We start from the raw sequence: 23158 nt of genomic DNA, 5'->3' as shown, positions 1-23158 counted from the left end.
AGAAAGGGGGAGATCGAGAGAAAGGGGGAGATGGAGAAAGGGGGAGAGGGGGAGAGCAGGACCATAAATACAGTGACTGTCCAAGAGAGGAAAATTAACACAACCAATCTCTTTCACCCCCTGCTCTTCCTTCTCTCTCTTCCTACTCTCTCACCCTCTTATTTTTATTTATTGGATTACTTCCCTCCGTCTCCCACCCTCTCCTTCCCTCCGTCTCCCACCCTCTCCTTCCCTCCGTCTCCCACCCTCTCCTTCCCTCCGTCTCCCACCCTCTCCTTCCCTCCGTCTCCCACCCTCTCCTTCCCTCCGTCTCCCACCCTCTCCTTCCCTCCGTCTCCCACCCCCTCCTTCCCTCCCCCTCTTTCCCTCCGTCTCCCACCCTCTCCTTCCCTCCGTCTCCCACCCTCTCCTTCCCTCCGTCTCCCACCCCCTCCTTCCCTCCCTCCCTCCGTCTCCCAACCCCTCCTTCCCTCCCCCTCCTTCCCTCCGTCTCCCACCCTCTCCTTCCCTCCGTCTCCCACCCTCTCCTTCCCTCCGTCTCCCACCCTCTCCTTCCCTCCGTCTCCCACCCTCTCCTTCCCTCCGTCTCCCACCCTCTCCTTCCCTCCGTCTCCCACCCTCTCCTTCCCTCCGTCTCCCACCCTCTCCTTCCCTCCGTCTCCCACCCCCCTCCTTCCCTCCCCCTCTTTCCCTCCGTCTCCCACCCTCTCCTTCCCTCCGTCTCCCACCCTCTCCTTCCCTCCGTCTCCCACCCTCTCCTTCCCTCCGTCTCCCACCCTCTCCTTCCCTCCGTCTCCCACCCTCTCCTTCCCTCCGTCTCCCACCCTCTCCTTCCCTCCGTCTCCCACCCTCTCCTTCCCTCCGTCTCCCACCCCCTCCTTCCCTCCCCCCTCTTTCCCTCCGTCTCCCACCCTCTCCTTCCCTCCGTCTCCCACCCTCTCCTTCCCTCCGTCTCCCACCCCCTCCTTCCCTCCCTCCCTCCGTCTCCCAACCCCTCCTTCCCTCCCCCCTCCTTCCCTCCGTCTCCCAACCCTTCCTTCCCTCCCCCTCCTTCCCTCCGTCTCCCACCCCCTCCTTCCCTCCGTCTCCCACCCCCTCCTTCCCTCCGTCTCCCACCCCCCTCCTTCCCTCCGTCTCCCACCCTCTCCTTCCCTCCGTCTCCCACCCCTCCTTCCCTCCGTCTCCCACCCCCCTCCTTCCCTCCGTCTCCCACCCCCTCCTTCCCTCCGTCTCCCACCCCCTCCTTCCCTCCGTCTCCCACCCCCTCCTTCCCTCCGTCTCCCACCCCCTCCTTCCCTCCGTCTCCCACCCCCCTCCTTCCCTCCGTCTCCCACCCCCTCCTTCCCTCCGTCTCCCACCCCTTCCCTTTTGGACTTAGTGATAGAGCCACCAAATTTCACACACAGCTTGGGCATGTCTAAAAAAGTATTTTTGGCTATAGTGCACAGATTCTGTCCATTGCCCCCCTGGCAGCCATTTCCAATATGGCCGACAACCAGCTGCATGGGGCCATATTGGACAGGATTCACTTGGCCATATCTCCATAAATAATTGGTACATACTGCCCAATGATGGCTTAAAATGTTTGAGGGGGTCTGGAAAACACGTAACCTTTAAACTTTTAGTAGAAAAGTGGTGAAAACTCATGCCAACATTACATTTTGCTGAAACTTGATCCTCTCAATTGAGAGATCAAAATATCAACATAAATCTGTGATTTGGACAGCAGTTTGGGAACATTTTTGTTTGAATGAAAAATGAAGAATAAAATACATGATCCATTTTATTGTATTTTCCACCTTGAACATTTTAAGCCAACATCATGTCTATTGTCTATACTGTTGTCTAGTTACTTTATCCCTACCAACACTGAACAAAAATATAAACGCGTATGGAAAGTGTTGGTCCCATGTTTCATGAGCTGAAATAAAAGATCCCAGAAATTTTCTATTCGCACAAAAAGCTTATTTCTCTCAAATTTTGTGCACACATTTATTTACATCCCTGTTAGTGAGCATTTCTCCTTTGCCAAGATAATCCATCCACCTGACAGGTGGGGCATATCAAGGACCTGATTAAACAGCATGATCATTACACAGGTGCACCTTGTGCTGGGGACAATAAAAGGCCACTAAAATGTGCAGTTTTGTCACACAACACAATGCCACAGATGTCTCAAGTTGAGGGAGCGTGCAATTGGCATGCTGACTGCTGGAATGTCCACCAGAGCTGTTGCCAGAAAATTTAATGTTAATTTCTGTACCTCCAACATTTTTGAGAATTCGTCAGTGCGTCCAACCGGCCTCACAACCTCAGAACATGTGTACGGCGTCGTATGGGCGAGCGGTTTGCTGATGTGAACGTTGTGAACAGAGTGCCCCATGGTGGCGGTGGGGTTATAGTATGGGCAGGCATAAGCTATGGACAACGAACACAATTGCATTTTATCGATGGCAAATTGAAGGCAAAGAGATACCGTGACGAGACCCTGAGGCCCATTGTCGTGCCATTCAGCAGCCACCATCACCTCATGTTTCAGCATGATAATGCACGGCCCCATGTCGCAAGGATCTGTACACAATTCCTGGAAGCTGAAAATGTCCCAGTTCTGGCCTGCATACTCACCAGATATGTCACCCATTGAGCGCGTTTGGGATGCTCTGGATTGACGTGTACGACTGCTTGTTCCAGTTCCCCCTGGAACAAGCAGGTAGCTTAGTGGTTAAGAGCGTAGTGCCAGTAACCGAAAGGTCGCTGGTTCTAATCCCCGAGCCGACTAGGTGAAAAATCTGTCGATGTGCCCTTGAGCAAGGCACTTAACCCTAATTGCTCCTGTAAGTCGCTCTGGATAAGAGCGTCTGCTAAATGACTAAAATGTAAATGTAAATGTAACTTCGCACAGCCATTGAAGAGGAGTGGGACAAGTCAACAGCCTGATCAACTATGCGAAGGAGATGTGTCGCGCTGCATGAGGCAAATGGTGGTCACACCAGATACTCACTAGTTTTCTGATCCACACCCTTACCTTTTTTTAAGGTAACTGTGACCAACAGATGCATTCTGTATTCCCAGTCATGTGAAATCCATAGATTAGGGTCTAATGAATTTATTTCAATTGACTGATTTCCTTATATGAACTGTAACTCAGTAAAATCTTTGAAAGTTGCATGTTGCATTTATATTAGGTACATACAATACATGACCAAAAGTATGTGGACACCTGCTTGTCGAACATCTCATTCCAAAATCATGGGCATTAATATGGAGTTGGTCTCCCCTTTTCTGCTATAACAGCCTCCACTCTTCTGGGAAGGCTTTCCACTAGATGTTAGAACATTGCTGATGGGACTTGCTTCCATTCAGCCACAAGAGCATTAATGAGGTCGGGCACTGATGTTGAGCGATTAGGCCTGGCTCGCAGTCGGCGTTCCAATTCATACCAAAGGTGTTCGATGGGGTTGAGGTCAGGGCTCTGTGCTGGCCAGTCAAGTTCTACCACACTGATCGACAAACCGTTTCTGTATGGACCTCGCTTTGTGCACAGGGCCATTGTCATGCTGAAACAGGAAAGGGCCTTCCCCAAACTGTTGCCACAAAGTTGGAAGCACAGAATCGTCTAGAATGTCATTGTATGCTGTAGCGTTAAGATTTCCATTCACTGGAACTAAGGGGCCTAGTCCGAACAATGAAAAATAGCCCCAGACCATTATTCCTCCTCCACCAAACTTTACAGTTGGCACTATACATTGGGGCAGGTAGCGTTCTCCTGGCATCCGCCAAACCCAGATTCTTCCGTTGGACTGCCAGATAGTGAAGTGTGATTCATCACTCCAGAGAACGAGTTTCCACTGCTCCAGAGTCCAATGGCGGTGAGCTTTACACCACTCCAGCCGACACTTGGCATTGCGCATGGTGAACTTAGGCTTGTGGGGGTTGCTCTGCCATGGAAACCCATTTCATGAAGCTCCCGTCGAACAGTTCTTGTGCCGACATTGCTTCCAGAGGTAGTTTGGAACTCGGTAGTGAGTGTTGCAACAGAGAAAATATTTTTTCGCACTACGTGCCTTCAGCACTCGCCAGTCCCGTTCTGTGAGCTTCTGTGGCCCACCACTTCACAGCTGAGCCGTTGTTGCTCCTAGACGTTTCCACTTCACAATAACAGCACTTACAGTTGACCGGGGCAACTCTAGCAGGGCAGAAATGTGATAAACTGACTTGTTGGAAAGGTGGCATCCTATGACAGTGCCACGTTGAAAGTCACTGAGCTCTTCAGTAAGGCCACTATACTGCCAGTGTTTGTCTATGGAGATTGCATGGCTGTGTGCACGATTTTATACACCTGTCAGCAACGGCTGTGGCTGAAATAGCCGAATCCACTCATTTGAAAGAGTGTCCACATACACTATATATACAAAAGTATCTACCTCAATTACCTCGTACCCCTTCACATGGACTCTGTACTGGTACCCAGTGTATATAGCCAAGGTATCGTTACTCATTGTGTATTTATTCCTTGTGTTATTATTTTTATATTATTTCTCTTTTATTCTCTCTGCATTGTTGGGAAGGTCAGTGAGCATTTCACTGTTAGTCTACACCTGTTGTTCACCAAGCATGTGACATTTGATTTACAACTTACTAATGACGTTATGGCCAATTCAAAAAATACAGAAGAGTCATTTTAGGGGACATTTCCGCCACATTTCTGCATAAAGGTTAAACGACGCACACATAAGGCATACTTGGGTCATGTTATCGTGTTCTCCACTCCACATAAGGCATACTTGGGTCATGTTATCGTGTTCTCCACTCCACATAAGGCATACTTGGGTCATGTTATCGTGTTCTCCACTCCACATAAGGCATACTTGGGTCATGTTATCGTGTTCTCCACTCCACATAAGGCATACTTGGGTCATGTTATCGTGTTCTCCACTCCACCCTTTAAGCCTTGGGTCATGTTATCGTGTTCTCCACTCCACCCTTTAAGCCTTGGGTCATGTTATCGTGTTCTCCACTCCACCCTTTAAGCCTTGGGTCATGTTATCGTGTTCTCCACTCCACATAAGGCATACTTGGGTCGTGTTATCGTGTTCTCCACTCCGCCCTTTAAGCCATCACTGGGCTGCATGTTCCAATTAGTTATGGAGATATGACCACGTGAATCCTGTCCAATATGAACCAATGTAGCTGGTTGGAGGTCATTTAGGACAACTGGTCTTTTAGAGTATAACAGGTCAATAAATCAGCAATGGCACAGTGGTTAGACATCTTTATGTAGTAGTTGACTCACTGTGTAAAGACTGAAAGGGCTCATCATAATGGGTGACCCTGTCTCTCTGCTGGACATAATGCATTCCTATGGGATTTTACCTAAAGTGACGTGTACAGGGCAGGTTTCCTGTCACATTTCTTTAAAAAAATGGACACACACAAAAAAAAAGATATATCATTGCAATCAGACTTCAGGGATATAATAATATGATTTTTGTTGAGTTCTATTAGAACTAGCATGAAAATATTCACTAAAAAACAGTAAGTTGGTTTCACGGTTTCATCACTTTTATACTAACATTTTAAAGGATATGTATATATGGCATCTTTGGGCCATTTTGTGTTTTCCAGACCCCCTCAAACATTTTAAGCCATCATTGGGCAGTATGTACCAATTATCTATGGAGATATGGCCATGTGACTCGTGTCCAATCCGGCGCCATGCAGCCGGTTGGCGGCTGGACAAAAGCCCTCTGTGGAGCAGCATACTACTGAGATGAACTTCATCAACCAAGTTGATTTCACCTGTTGACTGCCCTGATAGGCTCATTCACACCTTTAGTTTGTATTTCAATCTTGTCAAGCCATTCCTCAGTTTCTTTCCAGTTGTTGTGTGCTACTCCTGTAGCTCCGTTGGTAGAGCATGGCGCTTGCAACGCCAGGGTTGTGGGTTCGATTCCCACGGGGGGGCCAGTATGAAAAATGTATACACTCACTAACTGTAAGTCTCTCTGGATAAGAGCGTCTGCTAAATGACTAAAATGTAAACGTGTGGGTCCAAGTTAAGAGTTTGTTTCCTTTTTTCATGTATATTTTATGTGAACACTTATTTGGTTAATCCATCTGTAGAGGCTCTACAGACTATCAGTAACATTTCAACTATCTATCTACTAACCCTGGTCTAACTAACCTTAGCCCTTATCCTAACCTTAACACTTACCCTAAACTTAATCCTTATCCTAAATTTAACACTTTCCCTAACCTTAACCCTTATCCTAACCCTAAACTTAACACTTACCCTAACCTTAACCCTTATCCTAACCCTAAACTTAACACTTACCCTAACCTTAACCCTTATCCTAACCCTAAACATAACACTTACCCTAACCTTAACCCTTATCCTAAACTTAACACTTACCCTAACCTTAACCCTTACCCTTATTCTAAACTTAACCCAAACTGTAACCTTAGCAAGCAGTTGCTTATCAACAGATAGTTTGTTGATAGTATGACGGACTATCCAAATAAAGTGACCTATTTTAGTTAAGTCATAACACTAAGATGTCATGTAATTTCCTTATTTTCAGATATATTGGTTCAATAGGTTCATCCTTATCACTTTTACCTTGTATGTTATGCAACCTGCTCATGATGTCTCTCCCAACTTCACCATGTCCACAAGTCCTTAATAAATATGTGAACTACTGGAGCAGAGCACCCTGGTGACATCTATCCAACCAGTTACCTCGCTTGGGTTTCTTAGCCTAGTTTTCAGCAGCCATATTGGAAATTACTGCTGGAGGAAATACGCAATGGCACTATATCCGCAAAGACTTATTTAGACATTCCCTAGCTGTGTGTGAAACTTGGTGGCTCTATCACAAAGTACAAAATACATTTCACGTAGCTGCCGGACTATGGAATTATTGTATATTATATGTGGGGTTTCATTTAGTTTAACGTCACAAAGTCCTTTTGATGTTGTTTGGAATGATTTTACCCTATTTTCTTCTAACAGGAAATCCGGATGGCAGCCATTTTATTAAAATGCCCGCCCTGGTTGACTGACAGGCTTCCCAGACTGCCTCCAATCTTTATAATGTTCCTTAAAAGGGTATCTAGTATTAGTGCATAAGTTTGATACTTGTATCATAAAATGGAACAATTATTTTAACTATCCGCTGGACTACTCTTCACTAGACAGCTCATCAGAGAGAGAGAGAGTAGATCTTACAGTAGTGATAAAGGTGAGGGCCCTAGGGTCGACACACACACACACACACACACACACACACACACTAGAGCCCTGCAAAGGCATGAATTATAAAGCCCGCAACGTTTAGGCCCTACTCTACCCAGTCCCGATTGCCTCTGCCAATTTTAAGGCCCGAAACCAGAAATAACTTTCATCAGTAAATCCATTAGCTGCTCCTCTGTCTGTCACTCGCTCCCTGCGCACAGCTGAATCTGCTCATGACAGCTCTGATTCTGAGTATCCATAGCAACAGCTCCGCTAGGGCTGCTCTACTCAATGAAGAGACGCGAGAGCAGTTAGCTACTGTTGGTCACTCTAAAAGCTGACAAAACTCAAGGAACATGATTATTTTCTGATAAATAATCTCTCCTGTTTTATATTAGACGAGGTTGAAGCACTTCGGACACCATGTTATGATCTTAATCAGATATGACCTTACTGCGCAGCAGAGGACGAGCAAATGGCCCAGCTTAAAAATGTTAGTGATGCCCTGCATGTACCCTAGTTATTGATGGAAAAAACAGGCCCTACCCGGCCCTAAAAACAGGCCCTACCCGGCCCTAAAAACAAGCCCTACCCAGCCCTAAAAACAGGCCCTACCCGGCCCTAAAAACAGGCCCTACCCGGCCCTAACCTGATGTATAATGTCGGGCGGGGCACGTCGGGCAGCAGAGCACTAACACACATACACTGCCACGCCAAAACAGTGCAGGGAAGCTCTGTATCTCACTGGCTGTGTGACGGATGTGTTTGTATATCCACGTATCCTGTCTCTTTGGACCCCCACAGTAGGTCTACCTCTAGATGTCAGTGTGTATGACAGGGGTACACATTATGTCACCCTAGCTATCTCCTAGAGAGGCAGCGCCATAACGAGGTAGGGCAGCGCCATAACGAGGAAGGGCAGCGCCATAACGAGGAAGGGCAGCGCCATAACGAGGTAGGGCAGCGCCATAACGAGGAAGGGCAGCGCCATAACGAGGTAGGGCAGCGCCATAACGAGGAAGGGCAGCGCCATAACGAGGAAGGGCAGCGCCATTACCAGGAAGGGCAGCGCCATAACGAGGTAGGGCAGCGCCATAACGAGGAAGGGCAGCGCCATAACGAGGAAGGGCAGCGCCATAACGAGGAAGGGCAGCGCCATAACGAGGAAGGGCAGCGCCATAACGATGTAGGGCAGCGCCATAACGAGGAAGGGCAGCGCCATAACGAGGTAGGGCAGCGCCATAACGAGGAAGGGCAGCGCCATAACGAGGAAGGGCAGCGCCATAACGAGGTAGGGCAGCGCCATAACGAGGTAGGGCAGCGCCATAACGAGGAAGGGCAGCGCCATAACGAGGAAGGGCAGCGCCATAACGATGTAGGGCAGCACCATAACGAGGAAGGGCAGCGCCATAACGAGGAAGGGCAGCGCCATAACGAGGTAGGGCAGCGCCATAACGAGGTAGGGCAGCGCCATAACGAGGTAGGGCAGCGCCATAACGAGGAAGGGCAGCGCCATAACGAGGAAGGGCAGCGCCATAACGAGGAAGGGCAGCGCCATAACGATGTAGGGCAGCGCCATAACGAGGAAGGGCAGCGCCATAACGAGGAAGGGCAGCGCCATAACGATGTAGGGCAGCGCCATAACGAGGTAGGGCAGCGCCATAACGAGGAAGGGCAGCGCCATAACGATGTAGGGCAGCGCCATAACGAGGAAGGGCAGCGCCATAACGATGTAGGGCAGCGCCATAACGAGGTAGGGCAGCGCCATAACGAGGAAGGGCAGCGCCATAACGAGGAAGGGCAGCGCCATAACGAGGAAGGGCAGCCCCATAACGATGTAGGGCAGCGCCATAACGAGGTAGGGCAGCGCCATAACGAGGAAGGGCAGCGCCATAACGAGGAAGGGCAGCGCCATAACGAGGAAGGGCAGCGCCATAACGAGGTAGGGCAGCGCCATAACGAGGTAGGGCAGCGCCATAACGAGGTAGGGCAGCGCCATAACGAGGAAGGGCAGCGCCATAACGATGTAGGGCAGCGCCATAACGAGGAAGGGCAGCGCCATAACGAGGAAGGGCAGCGCCATAACGAGGAAGGGCAGCGCCATAACGAGGTAGGGCAGCGCCATAACGAGGTAGGGCAGCGCCATAACGATGTAGGGCAGCGCCATAACGAGGTAGGGCAGCGCCATAACGAGGAAGGGCAGCACCATAACGAGGTAGGGCAGCGCCATAACGAGGTAGGGCAGCGCCATAACGAGGAAGGGCAGCGCCATAACGAGGAAGGGCAGCGCCATAACGAGGAAGGGCAGCGCCATAACGAGGTAGGGCAGCGCCATAACGAGGTAGGGCAGCGCCATAACGAGGAAGGGCAGCGCCATAACGAGGAAGGGCAGCGCCATAACGATGTAGGGCAGCGCCATAACGAGGAAGGGCAGCGCCATAACGAGGAAGGGCAGCGCCATAACGATGTAGGGCAGCGCCATAACGAGGTAGGGCAGCACCATAACGATGTAGGGCAGCGCCATAACGAGGTAGGGCAGCACCATAACGATGTAGGGCAGCGCCATAACGAGGTAGAGCAACACCTTAATGACAGAGAGAGATAGACCGAGAGAGAGACGGCGAGCGCGAGAGACTGAGTTAGAGGGCTAGTTCAACATTTGGAGAGCGTTGGAGAGGAGAGAGCAGAGATCTTACACACTAGGAGATTGTGATGTTGAACAGTGGAATCTCCTCCCACTTCCCTCCCTCTGTTATACTGTGTGTTGTGTATCTAAAAGATATTGCCTTGACAATATCTAATCTCTAGTCTGTTTCTGTAGACTGACACAACTCAGGGCACTCGGTAGTTCACAGCCCATGGGATTATACACTATATTGATTGTAGTGTTATAAAACCTATGAAATGACTGCTCTTTCTCAAGATCCCCTATAATATTACAAGATGTCCATCAAATAATAGTAGAGAGAATGAATTATTTCAGCTTTTATTTCTTTCATCACATTCCCAGTGGGTCAGAAGTTTACATACACTAAATTAGTATTTGGTAGCATTGCCTTTAAATTATTTTACTTGGGTCAAATGTTTCGGGTAGCCTTCCACAAGCTTCCCACAATAAGGGGTGAATTTTGGCCCATTCCTCCGGACAGAGATGGTGTAACTGAGTCAGGTTTGTAGGCCTCCTTGCTCGCACACGCTTTTTCAGTTCTGCCCACACATTTTCTATAGGATTGAGGTCAGGGCTTTGTGATGGCCACTCCAACACCTTGACTTTGTTGTCCTTAAGCCATTTTGCCACAACTTTGGAAGTATGGTTGGGGTCATTGTCCATTTGGAAGACCCATTTGCGACCAAGCTTTAACTTCCTGACTGATGTCTTGAGATGTTGCTTCAATATATCCACATAATATTCCTTCCTCATGATGCCATCTATTTTGTGAAGTGCACCAGTCCCTCCTGCAGCAAAGCACCCCCACAGCATGATGCTGCCAGCCCGTGCTTCACGGTTGGGATGGTGTTCTTCGGCTTGCAAGTCCCCCCTTTTTCCTCCAAACATAACAATGGTCATTATGGCCAAACAGTTATATTTTTGTTTCATCAGACCAGAGGACAATTCTCCAAAAAGTAAGATCTTTGTCCCCATGTGCAGTTGCAAACCGTAGTCTGGCTTTTTATGGCGGTTTTGGAGCAGTGGCTTCTTTCAGATGCACAATTGAGAGCATCCTGTCGGGCTGTATCACCACCTGGTACGGCAACTACACCGTCCGCAACTGCAGGGCTCTCCAGAGGGTGGTGCGGTCTGCCGAACGCATTACCGGGGGCAAACTACCCGCCCTCCAAGACACATACAGCACCCGATGTCACAGGAAGGCCAAAAAGATCATCAAGGACCCGAGCCACTGCCTGTTCACCCCGCTATCATCCAGAAGGCGAGGTCAGTACAGGTGAATCAAAGCTGGGACCGAGAGAATGAAAAATAGCTTCTATCTCAAGGCCATCAGACTGTTAAATAGCCATCACTAGCACATTAGAGGCTGCTGCTGCCTATTGAAATCACTGGCCACTTTAAGAAATGGAACACTAGCCTTTCAGGTTATGTCGATAAAGGACTCGTTTTACTGTGGATATAGATACTTTTGTACCTGTTTCCTCCAGCATCTTCACAAGGTCCTTTGCTGTTGTTCTGGGATTGATTTGCACTTTTCGCACCAAAGTACGTTCATCTCTAGGAGACACTACGCGTCTCCTTCCTGAGCGGTATGACGGCTGCGTGGTCCCATGGTGTTTATACTTGCGTACTATTGTTTGTATAGATGAACGTGGTCCCTTCAGGCATTTGGAAATTGCTCCCAAGGATGAACCAGACTTGTGGAGGTCTACAGATTTTTTTCCCTGAGGTCTTGGCTGATTTCTTATGATTCTCCCATGATGTCAAGCACCGAGGCACCGAGTTTGAAGGTAGGCCTTGAAATACATCCACAGATACACCTCCAATTGACTAAAATGATGTCAATTAGCCTATCAGAAGCTTCTAAAGCCATGACATCATTTTCGGGAATTTTCAAAGCTGTTTAAAAGGCACAGTCAAGATAGTGTATGTAAACTTCTGACCCACTGGAATTGTGATACAGTGAATTATAAGTGAAATAATCTGTCTATAAAACAATTGTTGGAAAAATTACTTGCGTCATGCACAAAGTAGATGTCCTAACCGACTTGCCAAAACTATAGTTTGTTAACAAGAAATGTGTTGAGTGGCTGAAAAAATTAGTTTTCCTCTCTCTCTGTGAGTAAAGACGGGTATAGAAAGATAGAAGGAGAGGGGGGTGAAACGGAGAGAAAGATATGGAAGCATGAAAAGGAGACAGTGGTTCTCTCTAGCTCAGTTGGTAGAGCATGGGGCTTTCAACGGCAGGATCGTGGGTTCGATTCCCTCTGGGTGCTGGCCACCCATACGAAAAAAGATATGCACACATGACTAAGTCGCTTTGGATAAAAGCGTCTGCTAAATGGCATATAAAATATATATATAATATATACATTAGAAAGAGGAAGGAGTCATTAAAGACAGCTTATTCCAGTGGAGAGAGGGATTTGGGTGACCAGTATGTGGCGGGTTTTTAGAAGGATTATCTGGCAACGCTGGTCTATAGCTAAATAACACTAATCTGGAAACCCTGGTATATGGCTCAGTAACATTACAATCCTATTATGGCTGACTTTCTGGCCCAGGGATCCCACTTTACTGCTGAAGACGTTACACTACCTGAATACCTCATTCACCCTGCTTTTAGTCCTCTCACTCATCAACAGGACTGATTAGCTAGGGGTGAATAATATAGTACATTTAGCTGTGACTCATCAACAGGACGGTTTAGCTAGGGGTGAATAATATAGTACATTTAGCTGTGACTCATCAACAGGACTGTTTAGCTAGGGGTGAATAATATAGTACATTTAGCTGTGACTCATCAACAGGACTGTTTAGCTAAGGGTGAATAATATAGTACATTTAGCTGTGACTCATCAACAGGACTGATTAGCTAGGGGTGAATAATATAGTACATTTAGCTGTGACTCATCAACAGGACGGTTTAGCTAGGGGTGAATAATATAGTACATTTAGCTGTGACTCATCAACAGGACTGTTTAGCTAGGGGGTGAATAATATAGTACATTTAGCTGTGACTCATCAACAGGACTGTTTAGCTAAGGGTGAATAATATAGTACATTTAGCTGTGACTCATCAACAGGACTGATTAGCTAGGGGTGAATAATATAGTACATTTAGCTGTGACTCATCAACAGGACTGTTTAGCTAGGGGTGAATAATATAATACATTTAGCTGTGACTCATCAACAGGACTGATTAGCTAGGGGTGAATAATATAATACATTTAGCTGTGACTCATCAACAGGACTGATTAGCTAGGGGTGAATAATATAATACATTTAGCTGTGACTCATCAACAGGACTGTTTAGCTAGGGGTGAATAATATAATACATTTAGCTGTGACTCATCAACAGGACTGATTAGCTAGGGGTGAATAATATAATACATTTAGCTGTGACTCATCAACAGGACTGTTTAGCTAGGGGTGAATAATATAATACATTTAGCTGTGACTCATCAACAGGACTGTTTAGCTAGGGGTGAATAATATAATACATTTAGCTGTGACTCAACAGGACTGATTAGCTAGGGGTGAATAATATAATACATTTAGCTGTGACTCATCAACAGGACTGTTTAGCTAGGGGTGAATAATATAATACATTTAGCTGTGACTCATCAACAGGACTGTTTAGCTAGGGGTGAATAATATAATACATTTAGCTGTGACTCATCAACAGGACTGTTTAGCTAGGGGTGAATAATATAATACATTTAGCTGTGACTCATCAACAGGACTGTTTAGCTAGGGGTGAATAATATAATACATTTAGCTGTGACTCATCAACAGGACTGATTAGCTAGGGGTGAATAATATAATACATTTAGCTGTGACTCATCAACAGGACTGTTTAGCTAGGGGTGAATAATATAATACATTTAGCTGTGACTCATCAACAGGACTGTTTAGCTAGGGGTGAATAATATAATACATTTAGCTGTGACTCATCAACAGGACTGTTTAGCTAGGGGTGAATAATATAATACATTTAGCTGTGACTCATCAACAGGACTGTTTAGCTAGGGGTGAATAATATAATACATTTAGCTGTGACTCATCAACAGGACTGTTTAGCTAGGGGTGAATACTATAATACACTGCTCAACACTAAAATAACACATCCTAGATCTGAATGAATGAAATAATCGTATTAAATACTTTTTTCTTTACATAGTTGAATGTGCTGACAACAAAATCACACAAAAATGATCAATGGAAATCAAATTTATCAACTCATGGAGGTCCGGATTTGGAATCACCCTCGAAATTAAAGTGGAAAACCACACTACAGGCTGATCCAACTTTGATGTAATGTCCTTAAAACAAGTCAAAATGAGGCTCAGTAGTGTGTGTGGCCTCCACGTGCCTGTATGACCTCCCTACAACGCCTGGGCATGCTCCTGATGAGGTGGTGGATGGTCTCCTGAGGGATCTCCTCCCAGACCTGGACTAAAGCATCCGCCAACTCCTGGACAGTCTGTGGTGCAACGTGGCGTTGGTGGATGGAGCGAGACATGATGTCCCAGATGTGCTCAATTGGATTCAGGTCTGGGGAATGGGCGGGCCAGTCCATAGCATCAATGCCTTCCTCTTGCAGGAACTGCTGACACACTCCAGCCACATGAGGTCTAGCATTGTCTTGCATTTGGAGGAACCCAGGGCCAACCGCACCAGCATATGGTCTCACAAGGGGTCTGAGGATCTCATCTCGGTACCTAATGGCAGTCAGGCTACCTCTGGCGAGCACATGGAGGGCTGTGCGGCCCCCCAAAGAAATGCCACCCCACACCATGACTGACCCACCGCCAAACCGGTCATGCTGGAGGATGTTGCAGGCAGCAGAACGTTCTCCACGGCGTCTCCAGACTCTGTCACGTCTGTCACATGTGCTCAGTGTGAACCTGCTTTCACCTGTGAAGAGCACAGGGCGCCAGTGGCGAATTTGCCAATCTTGGTGTTCTCTGGCAAATGCCAAACGTCCTGCACGGTGTTGGGCTGTAAGCACAACCCCCACCTGTGGACGTCGGGCCCTCATACCGCCCTCATGGAGTCTGTTTCTGACCGTTTGAGCAGACACATGCACATTTGTGGCCTGCTGGAGGTCATTTTGCAGGGCTCTGGCAGTGCTCCTCCTGCTCCTCCTTGCACAAAGGCGGAGGTAGCAGTCCTGCTGTCTCCTGATGTACTGGCCTGTCTCCTGGTAGCGCCTCCATGCTCTGGACACTACGCTGACAGACACAGCAAACCTTCTTGCCACAGCTCGCATTGATGTGCCATCCTGGATGAGCTGCACTACCTGAGCCACTTGTGTGGGATGTAGACTCCGTCTCATGCTACCACTAGAGTGAAAGCACCGCCAGCATTCAAAAGTGACCAAAACATCAGCCAGGAAGCATAGGAACTGAGAAGTGGTCTGTGGTCACCACCTGCAAAACCAGTCCTTTATTGGGGGTGTCTTGCTAATTGCCTATAATTTCCACCTGTTGTCTATTCCATTTGCACAACAGCATGTGAAATGTATTGTCAATCAGTGTTGCTTCCTAAGTGGACAGTTTGATTTCACAGAAGTGTGATTGACTTGGAGTTACATTGTGTTGTTTAAGTGTTCCCTTAATTTTTTTGAGCAGTGTACATTTAGCTCTCACTCTCATCAACAGGACTGATTAGCTAGGGGTGAATAATATAATACATTTAGCAGTGGCTCATCAACAGGACTGATTAGCTAGGGGTGAATAATACAGTATAATACATTTAGCCGTGGCTCATCAACAGGACTGATAAGCTAGGGGTGAATAATACAATACATTTAGCAGTCTCTAGGGGTGATGTATCTAATGTGGTTAAAAACAGTGTAATATCACAGAGAAATGTTTTTAGACTAATGAGCAATAAAGAGAAAGAGCTGGATAGGAGGAAACAGAGACAGTCAGAGGGGAGAGGGGGGAGAGAGGGGGAGAGGAGAGAGAGGGGAGAGAGGAAAGGAGAGAGGGGGAGAGAGGGGAGAGAGAGGGGAGAGGGGGGAGAGAGGGGGAGAGGAGAGAGAGGGGGGAGAGACAGAGGGGGGAGAGAGAGGAAAGGAGAGAGGAGGGGAGAGAGAGAGAGAGGGGGAGAGAGGAGGGGAGAGAGAGAGGGGGGAGAGAGAGAGGAAAGGAGAGAGAGGGGGAGAGAGGGGAAAGGAGAGAGAGGGGGGGAGAGAGAGAGGGGAAAGGAGGGAGAGAGAGTGAGGGGAAAGGAGAGAGAGGGAGAGAGGGGAAAGGAGAGAGCGTGTGGGAGAGAGGGAGAGGGGAAAGGAGAGAGAGTGAGGGGAAAGGAGAGAGAGGGAGCGGGGAAAGGAGAGAGAGGGAGCGGGGAAAGGAGAGAGAGGGAGAGGGGAAAGGAGAGAGAGAGAGAGGGGGGGAAAGGAGAGAGCGTGTGGGAAAGGAGAGAGCGTGTGGAGAGAGAGGAAAGGAGAGAGAGAGAGAGAGAGAGAGTGTGTGGGGAAAGGAGAGAGAGGGGGGGAAGGAGAGAGAGAGTGGAAAGGAGAGAGAGGGAGAGAGGGGAAAGGAGAGAGAGGGAGAGAGGGGAAAGGAGAGAGAGGGAGAGAGGGGAAAGGAGAGAGAGGGAGGGGAAAGGAGAGAGAGTGAGGGGAAAGGAGAGAGAGTGAGAGAGGGGAAAGGAGAGAGAGGGAGCGGGGAAAGGAGAGAGAGGGAGAGGGGAAAGGAGAGAGAGAGAGAGAGGGGGGAAAGGAGAGAGCGTGTGGGAAAGGAGAGAGCGTGGGGAGAGAGAGGAAAGGAGGGAGAGCGAGAGAGAGAGTGTGTGTGGGGAAAGGAGAGAGAGGGGGGGAAAGGAGAGAGAGAGTGGAAAGGAGAGAGAGGGAGAGAGGGGAAAGGAGAGAGAGGGAGAGAGGGGAAAGGAGAGAGAGAGAGTGAGGGGAAAGGAGAGAGAGGGAGAGGGGAAAGGAGAGAGAGTGAGGGGAAAGGAGAGAGAGGGAGAGAGGGGAAAGGAGAGAGAGGGAGCGGGGAAAGGAGAGAGAGGGAGCGGGGAAAGGAGAGAGAGGGAGAGGGGAAAGGAGAGAGAGAGAGAGAGGGGGGAAAGGAGAGAGCGTGTGGGAAAGGAGAGAGCGTGTGGAGAGAGAGGAAAGGAGAGAGAGAGAGAGAGAGAGTGTGTGGGGAAAGGAGAGAGAGGGGGGGAAAGGAGAGAGAGAGTGGAAAGGAGAGAGAGGGAGAGAGGGGAAAGGAGAGAGCGTGTGGGAGAGAGAGAGGGGGAGAGGGGAAAGGAGAGAGAGAGTGTGAGGGGAAAGGAGAGAGAGCGTGGGGAGAGAGAGGAAAGGAGAGAGAGAGTGTGTGTGTGGGGAAAGGAGAGAGGGGGGGGAAAGGAGAGAGAGAGTGTGGGGAAAGGATAGAGAGGGAGAGGGGAAAGGAGAGAGAGAGTGTGGGGAAAGGAGAAAGAGAGAGAGTGTGGGGAAAGGAGAAAGAGAGAGAGAGGGGAAAGGAGAGAGAGGGAGAGGGGAAAGGAGAGAGAGGGGAAAGGAGAGCGAGGGAGAGGGGAAATGAGAGAGAGGGAGAGGGGAAAGGAGAGAGAGAGAGAGAGAGGGGGAAAGGAGAGGGGAAATGAGAGGGAGAGGGGAAAGGAGAGAGATGGAGAGGGGAAAGGAGAGAGAGTGAGGGGAAAGGAGAGAGATGGAGAGGGGAAAGGAGAGAGAGTGAGGGGAAAGGAGAGAGAGGGGAGAGAGAGAGAGGGGAAAGGAGAGAGAGGGAGAGGAGAAAGGAGAGAGAGAGAGAGGGGAAAGGAGAGAGTGAGGGGAAAGGAGAGAGAGAGAGGGAGAGGGGAAAGGAGAGGGAGAGAGAGGGAGAGGGGAAAGGAGAGGGAGAGAGAGAGAGGGGGGGAGAGAGGAAGGAGAGAGGGGGGGAAAGGAGAGAGAGGGAGAGGGGAAAGGAGAGAGAGTGAGGGGAAAGGAGAGAGAGAGAGAGGGGGGAAAGGAGAGAGAGAGAGGGGAAAGGAGAGAGAGGGAGAGGGGAAAGGAGAGAGAGAGGGGAAAGGAGAGGGGAAAGGAGAGGGAGAGAGGAAGGAGAGAGGGGGGAAAGGAGAGAGAGGGAGAGGGGAAAGGAGAGAGAGAGAGTGAGGGGAAAGGAGAGAGAGGGGAAAGGAGAGAGAGAGAGAGAGAGAGAGAGAGAGAGAGGGGAAAGGAGAGAGAGAGAGTGAGGGGAAAGGAGAGAGAGGGAGAGAGGGGAAAGGAGAGAGAGGGAGAGGGGAAAGGAGAGAGAGAGAGAGAGGGGAAAGGAGAGAGCGTGTGGGGAGAGAGAGCGTGGGGAGAGAGAGAGCGTGGGGAGAGAGAGAGAGAGTGTGTGGGGAAAGGAGAGAGAGGGGGGAAAGGAGAGAGAGGGAGAGAGGGGAAAGGAGAGAGAGAGAGAGAGAGTGTGTGTGGGGAAAGGAGAGAGAGGGGGGAAAGGAGAGAGTGGAAAGGAGAGAGAGGGAGAGAGGGGAAAGGAGAGAGCGTGTGGGAGAGAGAGAGAGGGGGAGAGGGGAAAGGAGAGAGAGAGTGTGAGGGGAAAGGAGAGAGAGAGAGAGGGGAAAGGAGAGAGCGTGTGGGGAGGGAGAGCGTGGGGAGAGAGAGGAAAGGAGAGAGAGAGTGTGTGGGGGAAAGGAGAGAGGGGGGGAAAGGAGAGAGAGAGTGTGGGGAAAGGATAGAGAGGGAGAGGGAAAGGAGAGAGAGAGTGTGGGGAAAGGAGAAGAGAGAGAGAGGTGGGGGAAAGGAGAAAGAGAGAGAGAGGGGAAAGGAGAGAGAGGGAGAGGGGAAAGGAGAGAGAGGGGAAAGGAGAGCGAGGGAGAGGGGAAAGGAGAGAGAGGGAGAGGGGAAAGGAGAGAGAGAGAGAGAGAGAGGGGGGAAAGGAGAGGGGAAATGAGAGGGAGAGGGGAAAGGAGAGAGATGGAGAGGGGAAAGGAGAGAGATGGAGAGGGGAAAGGAGAGAGAGTGAGGGGAAAGGAGAGAGATGGAGAGGGGAAAGGAGAGAGAGTGAGGGGAAAGGAGAGAGAGTGAGGGGAAAGGAGAGAGAGAGAGGGGAAAGGAGAGAGAGGGAGAGGAGAAAGGAGAGAGAGAGAGAGGGGAAAGGAGAGAGAGAGAGAGGGGAAAGGAGAGAGAGAGAGAGGGAAAGGAGAGAGAGAGGGGAAAGGAGAGAGAGAGAGAGGGAGAGGGGAAAGGAGAGGGAGAGAGAGGGAGAGGGGAAAGGAGAGGGAGAGAGAGAGAGGGGGGAGAGAGGAAGGAGAGAGGGGGGGGGAAAGGAGAGAGAGGGAGAGGGGAAAGGAGAGAGAGTGAGGGGAAAGGAGAGAGAGAGAGAGAGAGAGAGGGGGGAAAGGAGAGAGAGAGAGAGGGGAAAGGAGAGAGAGGGAGAGGGGAAAGGAGAGAGAGAGGGGAAAGGAGAGGGGAAAGGAGAGGGAGAGAGGAAGGAGAGAGGGGGGGAAAGGAGAGAGAGGGAGAGGGGAAAGGAGAGAGAGAGAGAGTGAGGGGAAAGGAGAGAGAGGGGAAAGGAGAGAGAGAGAGAGAGAGAGAGAGGGAAAGGAGAGAGTGTGTGGGAGAGAGAGAGAGGGAGAGGGGAAAGGAGAGAGAGAGAGTGAGGGGAAAGGAGAGAGAGGGAGAGAGGGGAAAGGAGAGAGAGGGAGAGGGGAAAGGAGAGAGAGAGAGAGAGGGGAAAGGAGAGAGCGTGTGGGGAGAGAGAGAGCGTGGGGAGAGAGAGAGCGTGGGGAGAGAGAGAGAGAGTGTGTGGGGAAAGGAGAGAGAGGGGGGGGAAAGGAGAGAGAGGGAGAGAGGGGAAAGGAGAGAGAGGGAGAGGGGAAAGGAGAGAGGGAGAGGGGAAAAGAGAGAGAGAGTGTGGGGAAAGGAGAAAGAGAGAGAGTGTGGGGAAAGGAGAGAGAGTGTGGGGAAAGGAGAGAGACTGAGGGGAAAGGGGAGAGAGAGAGGGGAAAGGGGAGAGAGAGAGGGGAAAGGGGAGAGAGAGAGAGGGGAAAGGAGAGCGAGAGAGTGTGGGGAAAGGAGAGAGAGAGAGAGAGAGAGAGAGAGAGAGAGAGAGAGAGAGAGAGAGAGAGAGAGGGGAGGGCAGAGAAGGGCAAATAGATCAGAGAGAAGGACATGGAAAGAAGGAAGAGAAAGAGAGGGAAGCAGAAAACAGAAGAGATAAACAACACCCACTGACTCATAACCTTTATAATGTCCACACACACCCTGCCTCAGTGGGATGCTCTGTGCTCCACACACACACCCTGCCTCAGTGGGATGCTCCGTGCTCCACACACACCCTGCCTCAGTGGGATGCTCCGTGCTCCACACACACCCTGCCTCAGTGGGATGCTCCGTGCTTCCTGTGTGTGCGTCACCAGTCATTACCAGTGCAGGCTACATGCTGGTGTGTCATACTAACACACACCGACAACCTGAACAACACCACACAATATGGAACTCTGCAGGTGGTGTGTTAGAGTGAGAGGAATATAACAAGTGTGTGGGTGCATGAGAGAGAGAGAGAGAGAGAGAGAGAGAGAGAGAGAGAGAGAGAGAGAGAGAGAGAGAGAGAGAGAGAGAGAGAGAGAGAGCGAGCATGCGTGCAGTACATGAGTTTAATAAATATTGACAGTGAATCATCTTTCCTGACAGGGTCGCAGGTGGCTCTCTGAGGATTTAACACACTGGAGAGAACACACACACAAACCCAAATGAAGGTTAACGAACCATCAAAACGAAGTTTGATGTCCTTTAAGAAAAATGACCCCCATTTCTCAATCTCCCCTTTCTAACCCTCCCTCTCCTCAACGACATTCTCTCTTTCTACACCTGTCCTCTTTTCAATCTGCCACTGATTTGACACGCACCGTTCATTCATCCCCTCCCATCTCTCTCCTATCTATTTCTCCCCCATTCTCCATCTGATAACCAGCTGCGTTATAAAGAGTCTCTTCACATGTAACCTAACGTAGCATGCGTAACAAGACACCAGAGCAGAGTTCCCACTTCCCGTTTTTCATGCGAAACGGAAGTTAGAAATCACTAGCATCCGCTTTTTAACCTGACGACCCCGCATAGGCTACTTATCATGATATGGAAGGCAGGTTCTACTGGTTGTCACTAGAATTCTACAATCAACTCAGAGGTTCTATGGTTCTAAGATTCTGTATTCTTACCAAGATTCTAGCAGCAACATTTCTATTAGATTGGTAAAGAGAACTACAGGAAGCTACAAGTGGAAAGGAAAAACAAAGAGCGAGCGATAGAGAGAAGGAGAGAGAGAAACACAGCTCCTTTTGATTTGGGGGAAATTGGTCTCTACGTGAGCTGTCTGGGTTTCATAGACCGAACAGTTTAAAGCTATCAAACTGATTTTACCCTCTCACAGAGTTAGAGAGAGAGGGAGAGAGAGAGAGGGAAAGGGAAAGAGAGAGAGGGAGAGGGGGAGAGAGGGAAAGAGAGAGAGAGAGAGAGAGAGAGAGAGAGAGAGAGAGGGAGGGAGAGAGAGGGAGAGAGAAAGAGGGAAAGAGAGAGCGAGAGCGATAAGAAACAGTGTGTGAAAGAGAGATACAGATCCACAGAGAGCAGAGAGAGAGGAGTAGTAATTACTGTCAGTAGTAGCTGGAGCATTCTCACCTTGCACTCCTTCCCTCTCTTTCACTCCTTCCTTCCTCTACTTCTAGTGCCATTAATAACTCACATGCGAACACGCGAGAGCGCCAGCGAGAGAGAGCGAGAGCAAGAACATCATAATAATGTGGTGGGTGATTATATCTGTCCTGTTTCACACATGTATAAGTGTGTATTAACACGCATTTGTGCGAATTGGAAATGTGTTTTTCTGCATATCCCAACGCCCCCTGAAGCAATTAGGGTTAAGTGCCTTGCTCAAGGGCACAGACAGATTTTTCACCATGTGGGTTCGGTGATTGGTCACTGGCCCAACGTTGTAACCGCTTGGCTACCTGCCACCTTGTGTGTGTGTACCTTAAACAGTAGAGAGTCGTCCATGTGTTCAGCGTAGACAGAGGTCAGTCTGTACTGTGTGTACCTTAAACAGTAGAGAGTCGTCCATGTGTTCAGCGTAGACAGAGGTCAGTCTGTACTGTGTGTACCTTAAACAGTAGAGAGTCGTCCATGTGTTCAGCGTAGACAGAGGTCAGTCTGTACTGTGTGTACCTTAAACAGTAGAGAGTCGTCCATGTGTTCAGCGTAGACAGAGGTCAGTCTGTACTGTGTGTACCTTAAACAGTAGAGAGTCGTCCATGTGTTCAGCGTAGACAGAGGTCAGTCTGTACTGTGTGTACCTTAAACAGTAGAGAGTCGTCCATGTGTTCAGCGTAGACAGAGGTCAGTCTGTACTGTGTGTACCTTAAACAGTAGAGAGTCGTCCATGTGTTCAGCGTAGACAGAGGTCAGTCTGTACTGTGTGTACCTTAAACAGTAGAGAGTCGTCCATGTGTTCAGCGTAGACAGAGGTCAGTCTGTACTGGTTCTCAGTAGTGATGTCCATCTGATAGCCAGTCAGAACATAACACACTGTCCTGAACTCCTGAATCTTCCTCTGGAACACCTGGCAACAACACAGATACAACACTGGTTCACAATAGTCACTCACTCGCTCGCTCGGTCAATCACTCACTCGATCGGTCAATCACTCACTCGCTCACTCACTCACTCTATAAACGGAAGAGAGGAGCATCACTGGTTCACAATAGTCACTCACTCTTTTACTCTGTGGCTCTAAACGGAAGAGAGGAGCATCAGAGAAGAGAGAGATGAGGAAGAAAGAGAGATAACATGTAATACACCGTTCCACACCTCTTTCAACCGCTGGTTCTTCAGTTCCGCACTCTCCATCTGCTTACGCAGATCTAGAATATAGAACAGTCGTATTAAGCTAGATGTAGAACACATAGAACAGTCATTCATGTAGAACTGTCATGTTAAAGTAGACCTACAACACAGAACATAGAACAGTCACTGCTCCATCTGCTTACATAGATCTAGAACACATAGAACAGGGTTCCCCAACTGGCAGCCCGGATTTGGCCCGTGGGTGGTTTTATTTGGCCCCCCAAGTTTTCTGAGCAAAAAATTAAACTTTTTTTGTGTGTAAATTACTAAACAAAAAACACCAGGAAATCAGCTCCAAGTGATTATAATTTAAGAAATCTGTTCCCAAGTATTCCCACGCATAAGAGAGATAGGTGATCGTATACAAATGTAAGCAAGGTTTGAAATTATTATGTTTTAGTCAGACATATCTGCTTGG

General features: G+C 49.0%; 1 protein-coding gene across 2 annotated transcripts in view; it reads right to left on the bottom strand.

The window, feature by feature from the left end:
• mad1l1 (mitotic arrest deficient 1 like 1) overlaps positions 1 to 23158 on the bottom strand; it is a 114449-nt gene that overhangs the window by 13099 nt on the left and 78192 nt on the right. The window contains exons 17-18 of one of the 2 annotated variants that reach the window (XR_006657938.1): positions 22705 to 22757; positions 21871 to 22456 (exon numbers count right to left, since the gene is read on the bottom strand). Coding sequence is in view for 1 of the 2 variants with exons in the window: in XM_045211713.1 (XP_045067648.1) it covers positions 22319 to 22456; positions 22705 to 22757 (191 nt within the window). In the remaining variant the exon portion in view is untranslated. The remainder of the gene's footprint in view (positions 1 to 21870; positions 22457 to 22704; positions 22758 to 23158) is intronic. The other variant, XM_045211713.1, reaches the window with a different exon arrangement.

Source organism: Coregonus clupeaformis, chromosome 38 (genome assembly GCF_020615455.1).
Source record: "Coregonus clupeaformis isolate EN_2021a chromosome 38, ASM2061545v1, whole genome shotgun sequence".
NCBI lineage: Eukaryota > Metazoa > Chordata > Actinopteri > Salmoniformes > Salmonidae > Coregonus > Coregonus clupeaformis.
Note: the sequence above shows the minus strand (reverse complement) of the source record. Positions and strands in the feature narration are given on the sequence as shown.